This window comes from Pseudochaenichthys georgianus, chromosome 19 (genome assembly GCF_902827115.2).
Source record: "Pseudochaenichthys georgianus chromosome 19, fPseGeo1.2, whole genome shotgun sequence".
Lineage (NCBI taxonomy): Eukaryota > Metazoa > Chordata > Actinopteri > Perciformes > Channichthyidae > Pseudochaenichthys > Pseudochaenichthys georgianus.
Window position 1 is genome coordinate 2,911,609 of NC_047521.1, and position 22,869 is coordinate 2,934,477.

General features: G+C 40.6%; 1 protein-coding gene and 1 long non-coding RNA gene across 4 annotated transcripts; both read right to left on the reverse strand.

The window, feature by feature from the left end:
- Positions 1–842: 842 nt before the first annotated feature.
- Positions 843–8,026, reverse strand: LOC117465078 (DNA-directed RNA polymerase III subunit RPC4). Of its 3 annotated transcripts, none has more exons than XM_034107959.1 (8): positions 7,201–8,026; positions 5,303–5,349; positions 4,640–4,794; positions 4,404–4,528; positions 2,987–3,089; positions 2,587–2,855; positions 1,972–2,121; positions 843–1,840 (listed from the first exon to the last, which is right to left on the reverse strand). In XM_034107959.1, exons 1-8 carry the CDS (start codon positions 7,390–7,392, stop codon positions 1,700–1,702), a joined length of 1,182 nt encoding a protein of 393 aa, XP_033963850.1. In that variant the 5' UTR covers positions 7,393–8,026; the 3' UTR covers positions 843–1,699. The 3 variants fall into 3 exon arrangements, with proteins under 3 accessions (XP_033963850.1, XP_033963849.1, XP_033963851.1); XM_034107958.1 differs by having other exon boundaries at positions 1,972–2,124; XM_034107960.2 differs by having other exon boundaries at positions 1,695–1,840; positions 1,955–2,124.
- A 13,339-nt stretch (positions 8,027–21,365) lies between these two features.
- LOC139435828 (uncharacterized) lies at positions 21,366–22,595 on the reverse strand. The gene is made up of 3 exons (XR_011645030.1): positions 22,505–22,595; positions 22,059–22,150; positions 21,366–21,677 (listed from the first exon to the last, which is right to left on the reverse strand). It is a non-coding gene; the product is annotated as an uncharacterized lncRNA (long non-coding RNA).
- Positions 22,596–22,869: the final 274 nt, after the last annotated feature.

Here is a 22,869-nt window from a genome sequence, read left to right on the forward strand (position 1 = left end):
TATAAACGCTCAAACGCCCTTCATCTCTGGTATGTTTCAAAAGAGCCTTCCTTTATGCTTAAGCAAACTGCCTCAGTGAGACTATGCACGTGTTTACGCGAGCAAAGCTACAGTCAAAGCTGAAGTACAAAAGCATCCATGTAAACTTAATTTTCTCATAGGAGTCAAAGCCCCATTAAATGCGCCTGCTCAGGCTTGTTGGTTCAGAATGGCCGAAACACGAGGGGCCCGTGTTTCGGTCCCCTCTGGTCATCAGTACTGTAACTGCACGGACGAATGTGGCACGTGTTAAAACACAACCTTCCCAATTTAGTTTAGTTATACATTTTTATAATCAAGAAGTTTCAGCCAAAGTCAAATCCAGGTGACGTGTGTATATATTTTCAATTACCTCGCCAACCCAGCAAAATGTGTAAAACACAGAGCAAAAACACAGCAGATTCTGTTCTGTGGGGCCTTTAAAGTCCCATTCAATTACCTTGAATCGTTGATCTGCATCAGTTCTAAACATAATGGAATAAGCTATGTACTGCTTTGTAGCATCACATACCACACCATTTAGCTTCAAGCTAACATTAGTGTTAATCAACAATGTTTTAAACAATTGATTGACATTTTTCGAAATGTTCTGAAAGGGCCTCCAGAAACTAATAGTTTTACTGTGCCAATTTTGAACACTGAAGGCAATCAACATCTGGATTTGCAGCTGCTTTGAAGATTATCCATGAAAGCTTCGAGGTGAACGTGTTTTCAAGTTTAACAAAAACACACAACGTGAATCTTACAATAATACTGCAGTTAGCAAAATACTACAAAAGTGACACATTCCATCTGTACATGAGTTGTTTTTTATTTAACCAGGAAGTCCCTCGACATTCAAATCTATTTTCTTCAAGAGATAATTACAGGTTTACAAAAATAGAATATACAAAGCATGTTAAAACAGACAATTAAAAATAGAGGAAGTAACAGATTAACAGCAGATCAGAATACAAAATGTATAGTAGGCGCCATCTAGTGGAGAGAAAATGTAACTGCAATAAGTGCATCTACTGGCTCAACTATCATCCACACTGTCAGACTGATACACTGAAGCATGGGAAAGTTCCGTTATGAAAGCATCTGTACATTCAAATTACAGTCACTCAGTGTTGGACTAAAGTCTGGAAGCTTCCGGCATATGATAACAACCTGGTGTCACTATCATTCTGAGTGCTCTGCGGGTGCATGTACAACTGATAGAGTGAGAGAAGTCATCAGTTAACAGGTATTCAGTGCTCAGGTAACATCTCCAATTGAGTCCTTGTAGATCAGTGGGGAGGGTTCTAAGACAATGATTTTAAAGCATCTTTTCAAAAACTGGCAGTGTCTTCACATCAGAGGTAAAAACTGTTTATGAGTTTGTTTTTCTATCACACGATATTTAAAATGTGCTAGGCTCAATTCTAGCATACAAATAATGCAGGTCGCCGTTGATAGCCTGCATAGCTGCCTTAACCTCAAACCAGAGGCATGAAGAATATATTAGACTCCAGGTCACTTCCTTCAGTGGTGTGTGGGTGTGGTCCCACAACATCCGATCAGCCAGCGTACACAGTTCTCACAGTGTCCGATACCTCATTCACACCAACGGTGTTTCAGGGCCGGTTCGGAGCTGGAGCTTGGAAAGCACCAAAGAGTCAGTGACCTCGAGAGGCGTTCAGGGTCCTTGTGGCTGCTGTGGTGAAGCTTCTCTCAGTAACGCCTGGAAGTCAGGAGATAAGACCAGTTTGTGGCGGACGTTTCCCAACACCATCATGTCTCCAGTTCGACCGTCAGACAGACGCACAGACACCAGTTGCTGAGTAGAAAGGAGAGAAGGCTTCCACATTAATAGTGACAACATGGATTCGTTTCACTTTATTAGCAGAGATATATTCTGGTGTTGCAAATGTTTAAGTTCAGTTAACTGCACCTAGTCACCACCAGTACCTGCAGGAAGGAGAAAGCAGCTCCCTCAGAGACGTCCATCACAACCTGACCCATCTTCAGCTCCACCTTTCCGGACTTCCTGATCTGCAGTTTACCCAGAAATCCTTCTGGCAGCTGGGACAGCACGGGACAGCCCTCCTTCAGCGGCACCTGCTGAGGACAGGCACAGACTCTTAATAACTGGCTGCAAAAAGAATTTTTGGGTTTAAATCACCAACGGCTGCTAGACTGACGATTCCAATTATTTGTAAATCACATTTTAATATCTTTCAAAAATGTAATTATGTTTTTTTAAATTTGTTGAAATGTTTGTTTTTATCCCAAAAGTTTCCAAAAATGTTCAATCCAAGGGACATCTTAACTTGAATCAAGGTAACAGTCATGTCCCTTTGAGTATGCTGTCAGACGATGTCATGAATTGACTTTTTATCCAGTTTTAAGCTACATTTTTACGATACATTTGTTTAGAGCTTGGTCTTTTTCACCACGATACAGACCGGATGAGGTTTTTAAATTGGATATCTAGATTTGAAGCTATCAGAGAAACCTTAGTGGTTAGCGTGTAGCCGTGCAGCCGTATGTCCACTGGTGAAGCACTGCTTCATTCGGACTCACCTGTGCTTGCAGCTGTGCCGGCCTCTTGTCTGCAAGCTTGCCTTCCTTCTTGGCAGGTTTCTCTGCTGGCGGTGCTGGAGGGGGGTCCACTTTCTGTGCAGCTCTGCCCGGCATGCTGTCAGGGAGCTGCATGAAGAAGAGCTCCTCTCTGTCCGACAGGCTGAGCTGCTGCAGCAGCTCTCCCACAGACGGCTGCTCTGCTCTGGGCAGCTCTGTTCTGATTCCGGCTCTACAGGATGGAGCTCTGAACACACGAGGCTTCTCTGGACCTGCCAACAGGACAAACACTTCACCACTGAGAGTAGCTGCTAGAAAAGCAGGTTCAGTGACTAAACAAGATGTAATGAGACTGCTACACATCAGACAGCAGCAGTGCTTCAGTCAGAGGAGGTTTCCTCACATGTGCTGGATGTCCGTGTCTTTGAGACGCTGCTGGGCTGACACAGAGGCAGCTGGATGGGTGTTAGCTTTTCATCGTTCCTCAGACCTGGATCATCTATGAACTGAGGGTACAAATATAACACAAGTAATGACCAAAACGATTAGTGATATTTATAACTATTGATATCAGTATCAATTACAACGTATTGACTTCCCAGTCATTATAAACGAATGCTACGCAGATTAACATTTGGAAAACATCAGAACTGTCTTTGTCTGCTGGCAAACCGCCGTATCAAACTCACTAAACACACGTTTACTTCTAGGTTTAGACGGAAACATGGTGGTGTCAGTTTTGTCGCAGTGAATAAGAGTTTACTTCCTAATGGTGAATAAGACTATTTGAAATAAGCCATGCTTTGTCACTCCAAACTAAAAAGACCAAGGAGTTGGGGCGCCCTCATTTAGTTTCTGATTTGATCTAAAAGTCATTATTTGTATATTAACAGTTGATCAAATAACTGTCTCGAAAGTGAAAGGCGTCTGTCCGTCAGTCAGATATTGTCTCCGGAGTTGGTGGAGAACCAACCAGAGATACAAGAGGAGTACATATTGGATTTACAAAGATCAGCCGAACAAAACCACAACCGATACATTCTAATGTTGTTCTTTGCACGTCGGCTTCAGAGTAATAATAACATACCAACCTCATGAGGAGACACTATGTCCAATATAGGTTTTAGAAAGGTCCACAATGTGTCTGTTTAAAAGCTTTAATGTGCAGTTTCTCCAGAGAAATAGAGGCAGCATATCACCTCTGCTCCGGGCTCCATGCAATACTAATGTAGTCACCAGTTACCAACAAACAGACTGATCCATCTGCTCAACAAGGGAAGTCACTTTTACTCTACGAATCCAAAAGGACAATACTTATTGGGAAAAATAGGATTGTTACAAATGTGTAGGACCTTAACAATGCCTTTGTATATTTACATTTACATTTGGTGTAAATACTTGTCTTCTTAAAAATACTTATTTTTGTTATCTTTATATATTTACCTACTATTGCAACTTATTTGATTAGATTGTTTATGTTTGCACCACCAGACACCAAAGCAAATTCCTTGTTTGTGTAAACGTACCTGATTGTGATTATTTTGATGTCTGACCTCATCGATATGGATTGTGAGCTGAACCTATGCTTTTATTATACATGTTTTACTTTCACTGATTGTGCTGTATTGTCCTCGTCTTCATCGCTGTTAAGAAGTTACAAAAGCCTATTAAATTCTAACAGCAGCGCAAGAATAAACACAATTCCACTCAAAATAACCAGCCACTTTATGACCTTCAGTGGGCCGGTCACTCGTTTGTGTGTTTACTGCGGACACACTGGAACAATTGTGAATGTATCCCTTAAGGTGGAAAGTACTCACATCGTCCCTTTGTAGTTTACTGAGTATCTCATCTTCATCCTCCTCCGACTCCTTCCTCTCCTTCTTCACCAGTTTACAGGCAGGTGATGTGGTGGAGGCGTGTAGGTCTGTAGCACCACGCCAGCCTGAACACAGAGACGTGATGATGATGATGAGGGAGGAAGTGCGACTGTGTGCATGCTTGAGTTCCAATGAAAATAAAAATTATTTAAAACAAAAATAAAGAATATGTGCACCTGTTTTGCGTACGGTGTCGGCAGGACCCTGCTCGAAGATGGAGTGAGACTGGATGGTCTGCGGCCTCTCTCTCCTCCTCCCCCTGCTCTCCCTCTTCCTCTCATCTCTCTCTCTCTTCTCTTTTTTAGGAACCGCTCTGATCTCTTCCTTTAACCTGGGGTAGATTCAGACATGACCATAGGCATCATTTATACTGAGGACACTGGGGAAATGTCCCCACCATTTTGCATTAGGTCATTTGATAAAGTAATCTGAAAACAGCGTGCTCAAAGAATTGTACACGTTGAGAAGTGATGTGCACTTTTATTTGTACAATCTCGAGGACTGTTCACACTTTTTGGGTGTATGTCTGCTAACCTAAGCGGTGCAATTTGGACCAGTGACAGGTTTAATATAAATAAGAATTGGATAGAGAATAGCTTTGCAGCAGTGTAAGCATATGTATGTATTTAGATATCAGAAATATGCTTACAATACTTTTTTTTACATTATGTATGTATTATTTGTGGGGGTGCTCAATGCAGTAGTGTTTTTTTTATCTCAAAAAAGTGTCCCCACTACTTTTTCTAACAAACATTTATAATTATTATACACTACAAACTAACAGCAACAACTTATATTACTAAACAGGACACTGACATGATATTGTTAAGGCCACTCACTCATCTTTGTTTTTCCTCACAGCGTGGACATTTGGCTCAAAGGATTTCTGAATAAGAGCACAATGAGGAAAGAAAAATATTGTTAATACGGTACACATATCTCTTTTTTGGGATCCAAACATGCACTCAGTCTCTACAGTAAAATAAGAGTCTGAGCCCCCCACTGCCTGTAACTTGAGGATATGTGTTCTATCAAAAAGCACAATGTTTTTCTTCCAAATTGTAGTGGAGTAGTATCAATTATTCTGAGATGGAAATACTCAAATCAAATACATATATCTCAAATTTGTATTTAAGTACACCTACTTGAGTATATGTACTTTCAAAAACTGAGTATGCAGTAGCCTATAGCCTCTATTGCAGTGAAGAGTATATGAGACTACCTTAAGTTAGTTTAACTTAAGTTACTTACCTCATTTAGTTCAAGACATTTCTTATTTAATTGGACTCTCTAACATTTGCTGATTTTTCAAGATAACATTGTTTGGTGCTAGCAGGGCTGCCAACATGTGAGTTCAGCTTGGAGTGACATTTTTTTTGGTGAACCGAAAAAAGAAATGTTCATGTGTACAGTGTTACAAATGTATTGAACATGTACAAACTAGGGTTTCCCATTAATTCACTATTGACTAGCGGTACTGAGTTGGGCCGGTCGGCTGGTCGAGTTTCCAGGGCTGATTTGTAGTCCCAGTCCGCCCCTGTCTGAGGAGCATAGGCCCCGGGAAGATTTTTTTTTTTTTTTAAATATTGAAGTTAAATGAATTAACCTGGTGCATTTTGAGAGCAAAATGATTTTATGGATACATCTCTCAACATCCATATGAAACAGAACTGTAAACAGATTTTCTTTTTCTTTATGGATATTTTACAAATCACTCCCCTTTTAAACTTTATTCTTGTTTTACTGTCATATAGTATTTCATAACTGTTTTTCATTTATTCTCATAAATGTTGACCAAAACATTTGAGACCCACTGAGATAACTAGACTAAAGTTAACTATCTAAACAGAGAGTCCCTTACCTCACTGAGCTGTAGTTATCTCTCTCAGTCTGACAGGAGAGAGCTCTCCCTCTCCTTGTTTTAGAAATAGCTTCTAATATCTGTTAGCGCAGCTAGCTAGCCAGATGCTAACAACAACAATGCAAATAGTGAATTTGGTAGAAATATGCTGTATAATAGTAAAGTTATTGAAGATGATGCCATAGTTATTGAAGATGTTACATTATAAATATTCCGCAAAATGATTCAAAAGCATATTCTTCCAAACTCTCTGCTGTAGTGTGACCACCAGGAGACTATTGATGTGTGTGGTGAGTTTGCTAGTAATACGCTGTATAATAGTGATTGAATATTATTGTATTTTCTTTTTTCGGAGTTGCACTATGCAGACGGTCCCTGAGCACTCGTTTCTTCTCCGGCTGCAGATCGAGACCAATATAATGTGTCCAGCTCGGAGGACGGCGCGTATTGGCTTTCTTTTTTATCAAAATGTGATTGTAGTTCGTTGTCAACCTTACCACGGTACTTAGGAGACGTCATTTGTGTCTGAATAACGTTTTGTTCATGAGTTATTGATCCGTGAAATCAAAATATCCCAATATCGTTCCAACTAAGCCAGAATACCGTCTCATTTCGTAGACCGCTCGGTTTGCTGTTCCTTCACTTTATTTGTATATTTATATACATTTATTTTGGACGAAAACTTAGCGTGAGGAAAGGCAAGTGTGGCGTGAGTGCGTGAGATATGGGTTAATTGCGTGACTCTCACGCTCAATGCGTGAGTGTTGGCGGCCCTTTGTTGCAGTATTTGTTTCAGTCCAAATCCTATAGGCATTTCATTAAGACCAACAATGAAACACATGACCACATATTTCAAAAAGGTGTATCATTCATTACCTTTGGTTTCTTAAAGACTCCCCCCAGTGTCAAGTCCCTTGTTCTGAGCGAGGTCAGTCTTGCAGTGGGGGCGGGGGAGGACTGACTCCTTACCCGGCCTAGTAGTCCTCTGCCCGGGGGAAAACTCAGCGCTGCCCCGCTGCTGAGGCCGGAGCAGCCGGGAACACTGTCTGTGTCTTCAGAGTCGGTCATTCTGTGTGTCTGGACCTCCTTTTAATATTCTATTGTTTTAATGCCTGTTAGTGAGGCGTGTCCCATAACAAAACACCCTGTTTTATTGTAAACATAATCATTAACGTTACATATTGTGCTTTTATTCTGGAATGAATCCGTCTATGAGTTTAATGTATTTATTTATGTGCAACTATGTCTCTCACAGAAACAGTTCAATAACACTCGCTGTTAAACTAAGCCTGGTCCATGGTACAGACAACTTAGCAACCTCCATTTTGTTTGCAATAGCGATATCAAAACAGAGTGCATACATGTAAAACTACACTCTCAATGACAAAAACGTTTCAATTGAGCAAACCGGAACACGAAATGTTATGAGTAGACTCCAGTTATTTTCGGTAGCCTTGCACTGCAGGTTATATCCTTCCTGTCGGCTGCATACAAATAAACACTTCTTCACATCGTCTTGGTAGTTAACCCAGCGGAATATTCTGTCGGTGGTTGGAGAATATCATGAAAGGCTGAGTAAAACTACAGAAAATACTGACGCAGTTAGTGCCATTGGTTTCGTTTTGCCGCCTGTTTATCTAGTTTAAATGGATAGTGGCTATTTCCCTTCCGTAGCCAACTGCGTTGCCATTGTTTTTCTTATACTGTGCTACACAGACTGAACCACAAGATGGAGCTGTTTGTCTCCTGTGGGATATGTGTTCCATGACAAGGTGGTCAAATCAAAAATAATATTACAAGTTACCAGTGGTGGTGAAATTACTCATATGTTTTACCTACCCAACTACCTAAAGTAGAAATACCTAATTTTAAACTGCTCCTTTACAATCCATTTAAACGAGAAAAAGAGCTTGACTTTCAAAATCTTATTTACAGTTTTTTTCAGTTGCTAACACAACAATCTCACATAAAGCATAGCCTAATTATTTGTAAGTCAAAGAGCAAAACCTCAGCTCAAATCTCCAAATCTCTAATCACATTTTCAGCTCTGCACCCAATTTGCAGTTCAACGTGGCACTTTTTGCAAAACACTGCACACGGTTCTCTAGTAAGACACAACAATCTGAAATGGTCACTTGTTTGCCATTTTCAAAACACTGCCAACAAAATGCTACACACATGAACCAATCAACACACATACCAAATGAACATAAACACCAAACTGCTGTATTGTTGACTCACCAATCAGGATGTAAGCACTTGAACAACGCTCCACATTTACAACAACAATGGATATGGATAGCAGCAAGAGGAATAGAAGAGGTAGAGGAAAGATAAGAGAGAGAGGGAGGATAAGAGAGAGGGAAGAGTTTACAGTTTTTCTCGATTGCTAACACACACAAATTGTAGATAAAGTACAATTATTTTAACTGACACTCAAAGAGCAAAACATCGGCTCAAATCTCCAAAACTCTAAACACGTTTTCAGCTTTTCACACAATTTGCAAATCAATATGGCACTTTTTGCAAACCACTGCACACGTTTCTCCACGTAAGACACAGGAATCTGACATAAAGTCATGTGTTAGCTGGTTTAAAACACTGATTCAAAATGCCTCACACATGGACCAATGATCAAGTAACACGTTCCACCTGACCAAACACCTGATTGCATAATTGTTGGCTCATCAATCAGGATGTTAGCACTATAAAAAGACCAGGTGAGTACTTTCTTAAATAATCCCACCAGAATCCTTTGCCCCTCCACTAGCACCCCCCGTCAAGGCTCGCCGGCAGTACACTTTCCGTCACAGGAACACGCTTTGCTGGCGTCGAAAATAATCCCACCAGAATCCTTTGCCCCTCCAACAGAGGGATGTCCTTGTCCTTTTTCCGTTATTTCAAGCTATAAAAACTCTCGATCTTCTCTCGAACTATTAATTTTTTCGTCAAATGACGGCAAGACGCCCCCCTGGCGGAAACGCTGGGTGAGGGTAGGAACGAAAAAAAACGGAAGTTCTCGCACAATCTTAATGCCAAGCTTTTATTCTGAAAATTCTTCATCTCCGGTTAGCATTTAGCATGTGGCTAATATTACGTTTTCTAGAAATGACACGGAGTGTTGCACACCAAAACCTACTGATTTTAACACTACATCTATAGACGTCGAGATATTATTATTGCTGAATATTAAATGAAGGTACAGTTTATTTTAATACGTTTTGTTTACAGACGTGGGTAGGGTTGCCAACTTCCAGAAATGGAGAAACGGGACACATGCATGTGTCCCCCGCACGCGCGCGAAGATTTTCGGGTTTCTGGCGGATTTAGTTACTTTTTTTTGTTACCCTCAAAATGCATAGAAAACTATGCATACCTATAACACAATACAAACACAATGATCTTACACCTGCATTAGGCTACTACATCACATTGTACATCAGCATGTTCAAATCGGATAGGTGTGCACTTGGGACATCTGGGCACCTCGATGTACAATTGGCTATTTTGTCCAAAATGTTAAAAAATAAATATTTGAAAAATGGTATTAAGTAATGTAAAGTATACATGATGCGAACATGCACGGTACATCATTATTAGACTTAATGTTATCCTTCAACCAACCATTTTCCCAGCATTTCCCCATCAATCAGCTGACTGACTCTCTCACACACGCAGAAGACCCGAGACATATCTCCACTCACGGGCTTAACCCAACTGTGTTTTTATTCCACTGTTTGTTGTAAGACACAAGTCTTTTCTTTTTAGAAGGGCCAGGGCCCAGAACCACATCCTCTCTCTCTTCTCCTCTTTCATTATCCTCCACCGGCAGCGCTCATTTTCCCACACGACTGAACAGGCCACACAAACAATGATGCCGCGCCCGCGGCCCAATGGAGAAAATCTCACACACACACGTGCGAGCATTGTGCCTGCCCTGTCAACTGAGCGGTCCTAGTGCCCTTCGCATACAGCACACAAACACACAGGCACACTGCATTGCGGGACACGCCCATTTTGGCTCAAATACGGGACGTCCCGGTGTAGGTACCAGATGTGTTCGGGGTACCAGATGTGTTCTGAAGGATAAAGATAAGGCAAAAGTAAATCCTATCATGGAAACGCTAAAAACATTGAGCTGTCTGAGTGGAAAAATAACGTGTTAAAGTTTACTGCTGGCCGGCTACATCCTGTTATCTTCAAGGACTAGAAAACCATGGTACGGTATGTGGGGCCCTGACCTTCAAAAGGCGCAACCGTCTTGTGAGAAAACCAGTTAAAGCAGGTAACAAAGACACACCGAAATTAGGAAAAGGGAGTAGGGCCCTGGCCGTGACCTTAGCTAAAACTGTGTGTTGCTGGGCAGAAAAGGCAGATTGCAGCACAGAGAGCACCAAAGGTGGGGGCTTCACAGCAAATACTATAAAGAACAAGATATATTCAGAATTCGAGACTCACTTCAACTGGGATCTCACACTGACGAGCTTGTCACGGTGGGAACTCAAGAAGGAGTCCAAGGCGCTGGCGTTTTGTGGTATAGTATGGATTGATATATCTTTGTTGAACTGTGTAATAAAGTGCTTATTTGAAGAAACAATCCATTGGAGTGCAAAGTCTATTTTTGTACAGCTAACAGAGAATAGTGTCTAGGACACAATTCCTTTTCCCTCAGAACTAAGAAAGGTCATCGGCAGATCCGGACGGCGACCCCACTCTGGCCATATCCAAACGATCTGCGCGGAGGACGGACCTGGTCCGGTAGACTCCAACAGCTTGGTGACCCCGTGACGTGATGGTCTAGAGCGGGTAGTCTGGACACCGATGACCTTCTGAGAGGACCCCAAAAAAAACATTGAGTTTACGGCTTTTACAAGAAACCATCTCACAAAACCCGGGTAATTTAGAATCAAGGTAAGCATCTGCCTGTTACAACAAATAGATGTGTTTGAAATACCACTACATTTTAGGATTGTGTGAAAATGGCAGAAATAATTGTCTCAGCTAAAAAGTAAAGATAAAACGTAAATAAAATTGTGTGCACTAAATAGATCAACAAGGGTATAAACAAATCTGTGATGAGAAGCGGGTAAAACCCGTAATTTATGAGGATCCGCCGCGGTCCAAAGGGAAGGCGTCAAACTAGTAAAACTAGTAGCCAATAGTACAGTGTAAAACTAGGGGAGACTCTAGTATCTAAAGGGAAGGTGTCAAACTAGTAAAACTAGTAGCCAATAGTACAGTGTAAAACTAGGGGAGACTCTAGTATCTAAAGGGAAGGTGTCAAACTAGTAAAACTAGTAGCCAATAGTACAGTGTAAAACTAGGGGAGACTCTAGTATCTAAAGGGAAGGTGTCAAACTAGTAAAACTAGTAGCCAATAGTACAGTGTAAAACTAGGGGAGACTCTAGTATCTAAAGGGAAGGTGTCAAACTAGTAAAACTAGTAGCCAATAGTACAGTGTAAAACTAGGGGAGACTCTAGTATCTAAAGGGAAGGTGTCAAACTAGTAAAACTAGTAGCCAATAGTACAGTGTAAAACTAGGGGAGACTCTAGTATCTAAAGGGAAGGTGTCAAACTAGTAAAACTAGTAGCCAATAGTACAGTGTAAAACTAGGGGAGACTCTAGTATCTAAAGGGAAGGTGTCAAACTAGTAAAACTAGTAGCCAATAGTACAGTGTAAAACTAGGGGAGACTCTAGTATCTAAGGAAAGGTGTAAAACTGGTCGCCGTATCAGTAGCTAATATATCTGTGTACAATGTTTGATTGTTTGAGAAAGAATAGTTTGTGGGAAACCTTCCCTGGGAACTTAAAGGAGTTGTATTGATCTGTTTGTTGATTGTTCTGTCTGTTGGTTGTCATTGTTGATTCGTAAAGACCTTGTTTTATGTTGGTAAATGTTTTGGTATACCAATAGTTTGTTGTTAGTTGTTGAAAGAAGCCCCCCCTTCTCTTGAAAAGGCTGAGAGCTCCAGCCGGAGCCGGGGTGTCAGTATTTGTCTGTGAAAGAATCTCCCCCCACTTTCGGATTCTGTAGAAGAGTACTCTTTGTTTCAATCAGAAAAAGAGCAAGCTATTCATCACAATTGTATTTTTAGGTTATGAATAAAACAAAAAGTAGTAGCCTAAGTGATAAGCAGAAGGGTTTTTGAACGCTTGTCAGTCAGAATAATGTTTATATAACAGGGGAAGCTCATTTGTGGTCAGCTGCCCTCTGTTCTTCAATATTCTGTGTTGCTCCACGGACATTCAAATAAATAAGAATAAGGACATTAAGAGAAACGACAAGATTTGTCCAGTGTATTAATAAATACAAGTGAACACATATTAACCTAGTCAGATAAATAGATACGCAGTCATTCTTATTTCAAGGAAGCCCCCCTCCTCCTGGAATGCCTGTTCCAACCGGGGTGTCTGTGAGAGTACCCACACCCCCCTCCTTCTTTTTTCTCTCTCCTATTTGCTCTCTTCTTAAATGCATGAAGAAAGAGCATTGAATTTAAAACAAGGAGTGAATAACATTGAAAATTAATAGATCAATGTGGGAGCTGAAGTAGTAGATATTGAAATAAATAAGAAACTATAATTTGCTGTTTTTAGCATAGTTTTTGTAGGATACAGTTACGTCACTTTGTGGTTTTATGAGGGGTTTTGAGAACTGATTGGTACCATTGCATTACATTGTGAATGTCATGGTATTTGTCATTAACTAAGGATTGTACTTAATTATATTTCAAGGAAAACAATTATATTACAGACTGTAACGTTAAGGGAAAGTAAAAAGTGGTTCACGTTAAAACAGAGCATTGGTGGCATTTTCAGTTCATTGCTTACTTCCACACGCCTTTCCCCCTCCTTGTCTCTTTCATGACTTTATTTAATGCATTAGAACGATTGTTATCGTAACTTTCCGTGTTTATAGAATTCAAACTCACTGTTCACATTACGGAGTATATTTCCGGAACGGCCTTTCAAAATAAAAGCCACAGGCCGCTGTTCACCAGAGATGCCTTCACAATAAAACAGTAATTAGATTAACAATATATTTAACTTATATTACGTCCTTAAACATTGATTTTAATTCATTACAGCTTTCAAATACGGCACAACATCACCATGCTTGTAACACAACTTAGATAAACAATTTGAAAATGAATAGAATTAACCAAGTAGATAAAAGATTAGTATAGTGGTTGGAGGGTGTCTTTGTTTTGCCTATTAACTTAGAACTGAAATAATAAAGAATAGGCAGACTACTATCATTAGTTTGTTTTAACACTCACATGTTTCAGCATTCCTGACCTCAGCCGTTTTATTTTGCAACCCGTTGGGAGAGAGATTTAAATTGAGTTTTTCTCAGTGGCTGGATGGCTGGGATTACAACAGCATTGGATAGTTCTGCACCACCTTTTGGGTTCTCTGAATCAGTGTGTTGGTGAAGAGTTGCTCACTGCGAACAGAAGAAGTGTGCAAAGAACGCATAGGAGATATTGACATTATGCTTGTGCCTCGTTGTCAAGGCAACAGTGGTGTGAAGAGGTACTGCGGTTTTGGGGGATTTCTGCTGTACAGCCGACAACGTGTGTCTGTCAAGTGATTCCTTCCCTCATTCCAAAGCCAGGGAGAGTTTCCTTGGAGCCCACTGACCAGGGCCGGTCCTAGCTTTTTGGGGACCCTGCCACTGACTACAGCTGCATCACTGACTGTGCTCATTATGACAAGATCTTGAGACATGCTTGTCTCAGATTGTTCTGGAGGAATGATGCAATGATTTTACAGCATAATTGTGCAAGAGTTTCCCAGGGGGTGGTGTAGAAACCTTAATGCTTAGTGTTTAGATAAGAGGCTGCTTGTTTAAATGATGGTCTGGAATACTGAAAAGATTAAAGTTTAATATTCTTGTTTAGCAAACAAGACATCTGATTATTATGTCACACATAATAATCTTGTTATAGAAACTAACTATGGGTAAAACGTGTGGTTGTTATACCATTGTTATCATGAACAAAAGATAAATAAGGAAATAGTATCTGCTTAAAGATGAACGGATTTCATACCCTAGAGAGGATTAGTTATTGTGAACACTCCACAAGGTATCTACTAATGTATTGTAAAGAACTTGAATTGACTTGATAAATAAGTGAAGATAAGAAGATGTATTAACCATGAATTAATCAATTGGTAAATAAAAATAGCGGTAAAGAGAAAACTATTAAAGTGAAGTGAAAAATCATCCTAAAACACACTGATGAGGGAGGGGGAGGGCATGATGGAGGTATGCACTAGACTTTAAGTAGTGGGTGTTTGGGAGTTAGGAGTATAGAGTAGAACCCTTTTCATCATGTTTACAAATTATTCTTTTAGAGTTTTTATTCAAGTGTGAATTTGGTAGTGTTATAATTTGTTACAGTATTGATCAGTTCAAAGGGAGAGTTTTAGTAACAGCTCTATATGATCAGACAAATATTTCTTTATATAGGTCATGTTGAAGGGAAAGCTAGTTCTAAACAAAATATAGTATTTCAATTTGAGGTGCTGGTTTCACCATTGTGGCATAGTTATTACCATAGGAGGACTTTCGGATGGACATACGAAATGACTTCTGTTTTTAAATCCTTGATAAAGTAGGGAGTAATTGTTGCATGTTCGGACACCCAAGGTTCCACGCATTGTTAAAGAGGGTAACATTGTTCTTTAAGTGCACCAGAATTGAAGATAAATTAATATAATGAGTTATGAAATACATAGCAGAGCTTTACAGATCCTGATAATGTTTTGACTCAAGAAAATAATTATAGACACAAGTTTCTGAAGTGAGTTTTGTACCAAGTTGCAGGGAATGTGGGAAACAGCTGTCCCAATGAAAAGTTAGAGATATCTTGAAAAATATAGTTGTAATCGTGAATTAATAAATGATGGCGCTCCATATATGACATATTTTTGTAGACAAAGGATACTGGCCTATGCTGACATGTCAAAGTCTCTGCAGAGCACGACACATGGCCAAAAAGACTGAGACCAAATGACCTTTGACCCTGACCGACAGTGTAACTTGAGAAGGCACTGACAATGACTGACTCTGGGGTGAACCTGACCAAACTTGACTTTACAACCTGACAGTGTGAGTGTATGTCTGCATGTGATCAGTGCAACTGCATGATTTAAAACAATGACTATCAAGCATGCTTTTGGACTAACACATTATTTTAGGGGCTACTGTGAGAGATGTAATTCCAGAATGGAATACTGAAGAAGTTGACCTGTGATAATGAAACCATTTTGTAATATTTCAACAGGTATTAAAGTAACTGAGGTTTGAAATGTAGAAAGAACATATTACAGTTAAAGCTAAAACATAGTAATGTAATGACACAGAATTTAATTTAGACAACATCATGTAACTAGCCTGGTAAAGAAGTAAAAGCCATAGACTTTATTGTTTAGGTCATTATGGGGATATACATTTCATCTCAATTTATAATAGAAAGACATTTGATGATAGTTTGTTGGAATTCTGTATTCATACGCAGTGGAGGATCAAAAAAGCTGAGGGCCCAGGAGCCCTGAGCGTATGCTTGAGGGTATCAGATTTCTCCACACAGGTTGCTGGCGCCAAAAGGGGGACCCAGGAGGCCGACACAGCGGAGTTCGTCTGGCTGAAGGTCATCAGGACAAAGTGGCTCTCCGGCCCCGACCGAGTGACCCAGCGGGCCTCTCATGCCGTCCGCATAGGAGGAAAGGGGGACAGCTGGTGCCAGTGTGCGGCGGGGAAACCACCTGCTAGGACCAGGGACGACATCAGGACGGACGGGGCCCTCGCAGAGGAGGTCGACTCGGAAGGAGCCATCAGTGGACCGGAGAAGGAGGATCGTGAAGACATCTCTCCAGCATCGACCCGGAAGCCGCCATCAGCGGGCCGGAGGAGGAGGATCTGAAAGACATCTCTCTAGCAGGCAGCCCAGAAGCCGCAGTAAGCGGATCGGGGGAACAAAGACACGGCAAGCCAGGACGGCCTAAAAGGGGCCTACGCTGTGAGTTCGCGGACGAATCCACAGCAGCCAGAGCCAAAGGACACACAGAGGAAGCTGAATACGTCCGCCTGAAGACGATCAAACCCAAGTGGTGTGCTCCAAGGTTCTCTGAACCACTCAAGGTAACCCAGCGAACAGATCATGCAGTCAGAGTAGACGGAAAAGGAGACACGTGGTACCACTGGAGCAGGTGTGTGGAAGCACCAGCACCTACCAGGACCCTCGCTGACACCATCCAGGACCTAGGCCAACTGAACATCAGGCAAACAACCGAAGCCCCCCAACCCCCAAGTGTGGACATCGACTCCACTTCCGAGGAGGAGGAGACAACAGGAGAACCAACGGCAGCCCAGGAGATAACAGCCGGCGAGGAGGCACAACAAGGGACCGCTCCCCCAAAGTAGGCGGTACACCACACGCATCACATACACACACCACACAAGAGACACTCACCTACACTGATACACCAAAGAACTTTTACAAGAAAAACAAAGATGAAGAAGAACTCAGGACCTAACCAACACCTCTATTGCTTGGCCTTAACACTTTTTTTTTTTTTTTTCATCATTGTTGGAATAATCATTATCATAGTGGGTGAAAGGGGGAGGCAAATCATTGACCAAAGTAATAATCCAAATTCCCCACAAAATGAAACTACACAAGATATCAATGGCCGTGTTTGCAGCAATTTTGACCTTGTGCGGGTGCTGCTGCATCCCATGTATCCGCTCAATGGTGGACAAAATAATTAGTACCGCCATAGCACCTTCTACTCCCCTGGGTCAACAACTCGCCTTGCTATCCTTAGAAAACAACCCAGACATTGAGGAAGGCGAAGAAGAAGCAGCAGCAATGGGCACTTTCCCGACAGCACCACCATTACCACCGTATGGCATAATGTGGGAAAGAGAGACAGAAGCCTAAAACAGCTGACATAAATGTACATAAACAATAGCGTTGTTTTGTTGCCCCAATCATTAGAATGGGGCAAAAGGGGGATTGAAAGATAAGGCAAAAGTAAATCCTATCATGGAAACGCTAAAAACATTGAGCTGTCTGAGTGGAAAAATAACGTGTTAAAGTTTACTGCTGGCCGGCTACATCCTGTTATCTTCAAGGACTAGAAAACCATGGTACGGTATGTGGGGCCCTGACCTTCAAAAGGCGCAACCGTCTTGTGAGAAAACCAGTTAAAGCAGGTAACAAAGACACACCGAAATTAGGAAAAGGGAGTAGGGCCCTGGCCGTGACCTTAGCTAAAACTGTGTGTTGCTGGGCAGAAAAGGCAGATTGCAGCACAGAGAGCACCAAAGGTGGGGGCTTCACAGCAAATACTATAAAGAACAAGATATATTCAGAATTCGAGACTCACTTCAACTGGGATCTCACACTGACGAGCTTGTCACGGTGGGAACTCAAGAAGGAGTCCAAGGCGCTGGCGTTTTGTGGTATAGTATGGATTGATATATCTTTGTTGAACTGTGTAATAAAGTGCTTATTTGAAGAAACAATCCATTGGAGTGCAAAGTCTAGTTTTGTACAGCTAACAGAGAATAGTGTCTAGGACACAATTCCTTTTCCATCAGAACTAAGAAAGGTCATCGGCAGATCCGGACGGCGACCCTGCTCTGGCCATATCCAAACGATCTGCGCGGAGGACGGACCTGGTCCGGTAGACTCCAACAGTTCGGGTGTATTTCCGTCGCATCCGTCATCAGTCATATTTTACGGCAACTGAAGAGGGCCATGATGGTCAAATTCCGAACATGTAAACATAGCCGACACTTAATTATTTACTTTGTCCGTTATTATATGTTGAAGATTATACTTTTCTCCGTCATGTTGTTTCCATAGCAACAACTTCAAACAGGCATAGCCTACACTTCATTCTTTACTTTGTTCGTTATTATATGTAGAAGATATACATTTTTTCTCCATCATGTTGTTTCCATAGCAACAACTTCAAACAACAACAACTAACCGCTAGCCGCAAAGCTAGCATCACAGCCACTGCTCCGTCTTTAGAGACTTTGCACACGTTTTTCACAAACATTTTCACACGCTAGGAGTACTTCCATTCGCTTCGTCTTGATCTGTAGATGTGATTTGATGTGTCGTGTGTCCCCCAACTCCTCTCCAAAGTTCAGATATTTAATAAAATACTCAGGGGAGTTTCCTGAATTTTCATGCCCAAAGCCAAGCACTAGGCCCTGGGTAAATTAAGAGGCTGATCTCGGGCACTTTTGTCCACTTTCCCTGGTGGTAGAAACTCAAGCCAGACATACCTGGAATCGTTTTATAGAGTAGATGATCAGTGGGGCCTTGTTTTTACTGAATGATTTGTTTTTTTATGGGGAATTCAAATATGAGCTTATTTTTAGGATTTTCGGAGACTTTGCACACGTTTTCACAAACATTTTCACGCTAGGAGTATGGGAGTACTTCCATTCGCTTTGTCTTGATCTGTAGATGTGATTTAATGTATCGTGTGTCTCCCAACTCCTCTCCAAAGTTCAGATACTATATACAAATACTAAAAGGTAAATAAAACATGAAACATAATGACAAAATAACAACCTGAAAGATATGTATTCTATCTACACATTTCGTAATTATCTAATCTAGTGGCCTTATAAAAGTGTTGGCTAAAGTAATGCAGAATATATATATTTTTTCATTGTAAATAATTAGAAACATTATTTATGTGCACAAGTACATGGGACCCCACCAGAGCACCCCACACATAACAAGCTGTCCCGAGTTCCTCCGGCTGCAGTTCCGCAGACGGCCGGTGTGTGGGAGCAGAGCGCTGGGAGCAGAGGGAGGTGAGTAGACGGATATGACGGATGACGGGTGCGATGGAAATACACCCGAACATATCTGGTACCCCGAACACATCTGGTACTGACACCCATAGATATATATAAACACTAGATGGCTCATGGGATATTTTCCAGCGTAGCTGACTGGCCGCCATCTTGCTACAGTCAACAGTTACTCTGATTCGCGTTATGGTAGCTGTTGTAAGGTGAGTGATCTGCACAAAAATACTCTTAACTCGCTGAAATCTTGACTGATTTACAAACGGTTTGGTTTATTATAAACATTATTAGCATGGCTATGATACAGGATGCTTGGACATGTTGAAATTGCAGCTTTTCTTTGTGTATGTGGTTGTATTTATTAGCTGGCTAATAACAAGAGGCTGTCAGTGAGACCTAGTATTACAAAGTTCACCCAGCAACTTTACACCAGTGGGAGAGGCAGAACTGCTCTTTCTTTTCAACACAACTTAAGTTACACATGATTTCTTCCACGTGGTTTGGCTTGTTAAAAACATCTTGCATTATGATACAGGAATTTGCTGTCCACACCACACCAAGTTGTTCTTCTTAATAATAATAATACATTTATGTTGGGGGGCCGCCTTTCATAACACCCAAGGACACCTTACAGGGGCATAGGGGCAATATAGGGAACAATTTAAACAGTGGATTTTGTGATATATCAGCCGGGGTGAGTCAAGACAAACCACAAATGGACTACAGAAGGACATATGGTACAGTTTATATTATTCTTGGTCTTTTTTCAATAACATATTTCAAAGAATACAACGCTAGGATGATATGAAGTTCTCATGTCAAAAATAATTGTGATAAATTAGACAGAACTGGCCTGTCTGTGAGCACATTTTATGTTGGTTTGGTTCTTCTGATAAAGGTGTGAATATCTAAATAATATACCAACATATGCTATTGTCATTAGTTGTGTCCCTGTTCTTCAAGCTAAGGCATTGCTCAATTAACAACTCTTGGTTTACAGAGTGGTAACATGAGACCGATTTTTATATATAAAATATAAATGTATTTTAATTTTATAATTTATTTATAATTTATTTTAAATATTGACAATATAATAAAATAAATGGAAATATATACACCGGCAAATATTTAATATAAATACCTTGTGTGTGTGTATAGCTATTGCTTTATCTGATTAATGTTATTTTCATATGAAAGTCCATGATTATAAGTATGCAGTATCATAACTACATCTTTGATGTTTATAAAAAACCAAACCGTTTGAAAATCGGTTGAAAATTGAGCAAGCTATGGTTATTTAAATAGTAAACCATAATGTTATGAATGAGAGCACTGCCTGTAGCAAGATGGCGGCCAAGTGGCAACGTCGGTCTCCATTGGCCAGCAGCGCGTGTGAGCCATCTAGTGTTTATATATATCTATGCTGACACCGGCTAATACGGGACGGTTGGCAACCCTAGACGTGGGTAGCATAGATACCTTGCTCAATTTTCAACCAATTTTCAAACGGTTTGGTTTTTTATAAACATCAAAGATGTAGTTATGATACTGCATACTTATAATCATGGACTTTCATATGAAAATAACATTAATCAGATAAAGCAATAGCTATACACACACACACACACACAGGGTATTTATATTAAATATTTGCCGGTGTATATATTTCCATTTATTTTATTGTTAATATTTCAAATAAATTATAAAATTAAAATACATTTATATTTTATATATAAAAATCGGTCTCATGTTACCACTCTGTAAGCCAAGAGTTGTTAATTTAGCAATGCCTTAGCTTTAAGAACAGGGACACAACTAATGACAATAGCATATGTTGGTATATTATTTAGATATTCACACCTTTATCAGAAGAACCAAACCAACATAAAATGTGCTCACAGACAGGCCAGTTCTGTCTAATTTATCACAATTATTTTTGACATGAGATCTTCATATCATCCTAGTTTTGTATTTAGTTTCTAGATTTGTTAACAAATCCAGAACCTTTGAAATATGTTATTGAAAAAAGACCAAGAATAATATAAACTGTGCCATGTGTCCTTCTGTAGTCCATTTGTGGTTTGTCTTGTCTCACCCTGGCTGATATATCACAAAATCCACTGTTTAAATTGTTCCCTATATTGTCCCTATGCAATATAGGGAACAATTTAAACATAAACTATCCTATGTGTCCTTGGGTGTTATGAAAGGCGGCCCCCCAAAATAAATGTATTATTATTATTAAGAAGAACACATGGCACACCAACAATCAATCACCGTCCAGCCTCAGCTTTGGTATTCTTTCACAACCATGTTATGGGTTTATTAGACTGAGCAAACATAAACATATGTGGGGAACATAGTGCTGCGTCTCCTGTCCGGTCAAATTCCTCACTCCTGAAGTGCTCACTGCAGAGCAGTGTCCTGTCACAGGAAACAAAACCGTCCCTTCTTTGGGCGAGTTCCCACTGCCTCCTCCTCTCTTTGGTTTTGGGAAACCTTAAAAACATGAGAAAGGTAGCCAGATATATAAATTATTGTCAACATGTTCCTCCCTTCTTTCCTTTAACATTAAGGGTAGGACAAAAATACACACCGAAATTATCATATTTTTGGTATGTATGCATGTATGTATAGCCTACTTTAAGAATAAGACAACCACACTAAGAGTAATAAAAAAGGTGTCCAATAGAAACATTAAATAATTGTGTAAAGAAATGGTAACAACATATTCTAAAGAGGCTGGGTCAACAACAATATTGCAATACTATTATCTCACATAGCCCCACTGATCCTGTGTAGCAGGACTTGTAATGTACATACATCCACTAAGTAATTAACGATTATCCTAATTTTAGTCATAATATTGTCATATCTTACACGTGAAAGGTGATCCCACGGGTTCTTGTTTCCAGACTGCGGTGATTAGAGCATCCGTAGGCTGCACAAAAGTCCGGCATAGTCAGGTACTTCTGTAAACACAAAGCCAGCAAATTCCTGTACATTCCTGTATCATAATGCAAGATGTTTTTAACAAGCCAAACCACTTGGAATAAATCATGTGTAACTTAAGTTGTGTTGAAAGAAAGAGCAGTTCTGCCTCTCCCACTGGTGTAAAGTTGCTGGGTCAACTTTGTAATACTAGGTCTCACTGACAGCCTCTTGTTATTAGCCAGCTAATAAATACAACCACATACACAAAGAAAAGCTGCAATTTCAACATGTCCAAGCATCCTGTATCATAGCCATGCTAATCATGTTTATAATAAACCAAACCGTTTGTAAATCAGTCAAGATTTCAGCGAATGTTTGTGCAGATCACTCACCTTACAACAGCTACCATAACGCGAATCAGAGTAACTGTTGACTGTAGCAAGATGGCGGCCGGTCAGCTACGCTGGAAAATCTCCCATGAGCCATCTAGTGTTTATATATATCTATGGTGGGTAGCACATAGACATATAAAGAGTAGACGCCGCATCGACCGCTGCTGCCTATTGGCGCTGACGAGCCGTGGGGCCGCCATCTTGGACCGGTCACCCGCTCCACTCAGTGTAATCTGTCTGGCAGGCGCAATGAAGTGTCAGCGCATTTTATCAATCATAACTCGCTGAATACAAAACTGATTTTCACGGGGGGGGGTTTCTGCAAACGTCATATATGTAGGCATGATACCGGACACATGATTCGG